The sequence below is a fragment of the Seriola lalandi genome, unplaced genomic scaffold, assembly GCF_002814215.2.
Source record: "Seriola lalandi dorsalis isolate HSWRI2012SDOR001 ecotype SW California unplaced genomic scaffold, Sedor1 jcf7180002054963, whole genome shotgun sequence".
NCBI lineage: Eukaryota > Metazoa > Chordata > Actinopteri > Carangiformes > Carangidae > Seriola > Seriola lalandi.
Window position 1 is genome coordinate 123,266 of NW_019525514.1, and position 3,250 is coordinate 126,515.

General features: G+C 44.7%; 1 protein-coding gene across 1 annotated transcript in view; it reads right to left on the reverse strand.

The window, feature by feature from the left end:
- LOC111646068 (polyadenylate-binding protein-interacting protein 2) overlaps nt 1-1,833 on the reverse strand; it is a 6,255-nt gene extending 4,422 nt beyond the window's left edge. The window contains exons 1-2 of the mRNA XM_023395466.2: nt 1,703-1,833; nt 1,226-1,437 (exon numbers count right to left, since the gene is read on the reverse strand). Of these exons, the coding sequence (XP_023251234.1) occupies nt 1,226-1,372 (147 nt within the window). The 5' untranslated portion in view covers nt 1,373-1,437; nt 1,703-1,833. The remainder of the gene's footprint in view (nt 1-1,225; nt 1,438-1,702) is intronic.
- Between the last annotated feature and the right edge of the window lie 1,417 nt (nt 1,834-3,250).

A 3,250-nucleotide genomic window follows, 5' to 3' on the forward strand; every position in this document is an offset into this window, starting at 1 on the left:
AGACAGACAGACAGACAGACAGACAGTAGGACAGACAGACAGTAGGACAGACAGACAGACAGACAGTAGGACAGACAGACAGGCAGACAGTAGGACAGACAGACAGCCAGACAGTAGGAGAGACAGACAGACAGACGGACAGACAGACAGGCAGACAGTAGGACAGACAGTAGGACAGACAGACAGGCAGACATTAGGACAGACAGACAGCCAGACAGACAGGCAGACAGTAGGACAGACAGACAGACAGTGTCCCCCTGTGTCCTGCTGTCTGACACTCACTGGTTCTGTTCTTCACACGGCTGTGGAGGAATCATGTTTGAATAAGCAGGTTAATTATGTCTCATCCTAACATGGTCCACACTGCAGATACAGGTAGTGACGGAGCAGGTGTGTCCTCTGCTCCAGCCTGTGATGATAAACAACCACCTACACCCTGAAAGTAAAGGAACAGAACCGATGTCTACACTGCGTGCACCGGTACAGATGTTTGCTCCTGGAACAACAGCTGTCAAGAACTGTGCACACGGTGACTTCATATAAATAATATAAAGAACAAAGAGCAGGTCGGTTTCGGCTGAGCGTGTCCTCGCTCTGCGTCTCATTATAGAAAAGCAGCTGTAAACATGTGACCTGCCTCAGTGCGAGGAGCCTGAGCTGTGACCTGTCGATCTATAACGGACGAGAACGTCGTCAAAAATAGAAGTAAAATAACTCTGGATCTATAATCGTGTTCAGCACATACATAAGTTACAGTGTCGTGTTACCAGCAGCTGCTCGGACCGTCAGAGATGAGCTGTAGCCTGATCATGAGGGAATCATAGATTATTTATAAAGGTTATGATCTATAACGTGTCGTAACACATGCAGGTGAAGACGTGAGAGTCTCTTGTTCTTTATTTTAAATGGAGGTATTGAGTGTGAGATAAATACTTCCTGAAACAACACCACCTCCTCCCTGTTTGTTGTTGTTTAACACCTGAACCTGTCAGCAGGTGACACAAACAGGTCAGGAGCCTCTGACGTCACTTGGTTGTTTTTGTTGGTTGTAATTTCCCTCTAACCCGCAGGTGAAACACCAGACTCCATGTTACAAAATCAAAAGAGGTTTTTGTGTTTGTCGACACCGACTTCACGCTTGAACGACACCGACACGGTTTTCGTGACGTGTCCTCCCCTTTTTTCACCTGTGCGTCAGGTGTGCCGTGGGCTCCGAGCCTCTCACCTGCCTGTTGAACTCCTCCTCGTTCTCCATCCACATGTACTCGGCGAACGGGTTGTTGTCGTCGGAGCTGAACTGGCTGCTCAGGATCACCTCGTTGCTGATCGTCATGTTCGGGGCTGAGACGTTGCTGAGACTCGGGTCTTTCATTTCACTCCTCTCGCGCAGACGGACGGGGACAGGTGGCCTCGGTCGCTGCGGTCCGGTGTACGACCCTACAGGGCGGGAGAAAAGGAGTCATTTTAACGGTTAAACACCGCGCGCTTCGTCCGTTAAGTCGCCGTCCAGGCTGCGGCTGTGATGGCCGCTGTCTGACAGACAATAGCAGCGCGGCTAACGACGGTCGCCGACTCTGCCGTTTTCACAGTCCTCAGACCAGAAAACGCGAGTTACGTCGACAGTAAAACACGATAATAAACCTCCAGCGGCTTCACAACAACCTGAACAAGGTGAACGTTGTGTTTTAATGGCTGAAAATACCTGACAAGCGGATTTCCTCGACGACAGAAGAATCAAACGGCCAACTCCGAGTCCAACTCTTCTCTGAGCGTAATGGCCGCGCTGCCTCTGTTTGTTTACATCGCCAACGTCACTCTGTGCTCGCTGATGATTGGACAAACCCTTTGCTGCCTTCACGTACTACAGGACCCGTTAAAACCAAAGGGACCGGAGCGTCGGAAACTAGAATACCGTGACAGTTTAATGACAGTTCGCAAATAAATACATAAACAAATAAAATGTATTTATTTAAATAGATCAAATCAATAATAAATTCATTTATTTATTCAGTACATTTATTCATGAAATTATGTATTTATATAAATTATAGAACAATAAGATGATAAATAAACGTATTTATTGAAATACAAAGTACTACGTTACAGATAAAAGTAATTAAAACTGTAACTGTTATTTCTGTTTGCTGATTCTGAGTGTTTCTTGTTTGGTCTGATAATTCATGTTTTCTTGTTTTCAGGTCTCTCTAGACTAGGTTACATGATTAAAAACAGTTTATTTAAAAGCAGGGGCGGGGCCAGACATTGTAAATATCCAGGGCTTAACTCCAACTTCAGTTTATATTCAGGCGACATTTTATCCTCATTCACAGCAGCTACATGAACTATTTACTCTATCAAGACATTTGTGCTTCATTTGGTAAAAACATGAGAGTTGACCAGGAAAAACAATCATCCAGAGTCTGCATCATGTTTTGAATCTACTTGTTCTCTGTCTCCATCATTCTGAAACCACAACACAACAAATGTTCATAAAAAGAGGCAAAAATTGTCTGATCTTACTATTTTGAATTTACATGACATAGGTGGGGAATGAATTTGGCACAAACGGCATCACTAATCTTGAAATCTACTAATCTCTCTGTTACACTGTGCTGCAATAGAGTTCACAGATTTAATGTTTAGATGACAAATCTACATTTAAATCCAGACCATAATAGTATGTGCTGCTCTAACTGAGCAGACATGGATCCACAACAAGGCCAAGTAAATGTCTTCAATGCTCTGAACTGAAAATGAGGCCGACAGAAGAACATTCACTCTAATGAGAACTCCTCCTTCATGAAGGTTCAATGTTCAGTTTGTGTTCACACTGTTTCAGATGTGCTGACTCAGCTCTGTGCAGCTTTGTATTATGATGTGTTTTTCTTGAGGGGAAGAGCAAGGAGCCTGACAGGACCACATACCTGGGCGACGGCTTCCACAAGTTCACCTGGAACTCCTGAACCACAGGTGAGTCTGTGTCTCTCTGCAGCTGTTTTCTTCACATAGGACCGGACTGGGTTAAAGTTAGCCTTTAACAGATGTCATGCTGTTGTGGCAGAGGTCTGCTGTAACAAGTGCTAATGTTAGCTAATCATGCAGTGTTGTTACCTTGGTAACAGAAACACAGGTGATTCCCCTCAAGGTAATTAGCATTGCACCTGACAAGGAAACCAGATACAACAGTGAACACCTGGGTCCAAAACAAGCATCAAGCTCCAGAAACATGAAGCATCAACATGAAGAACCA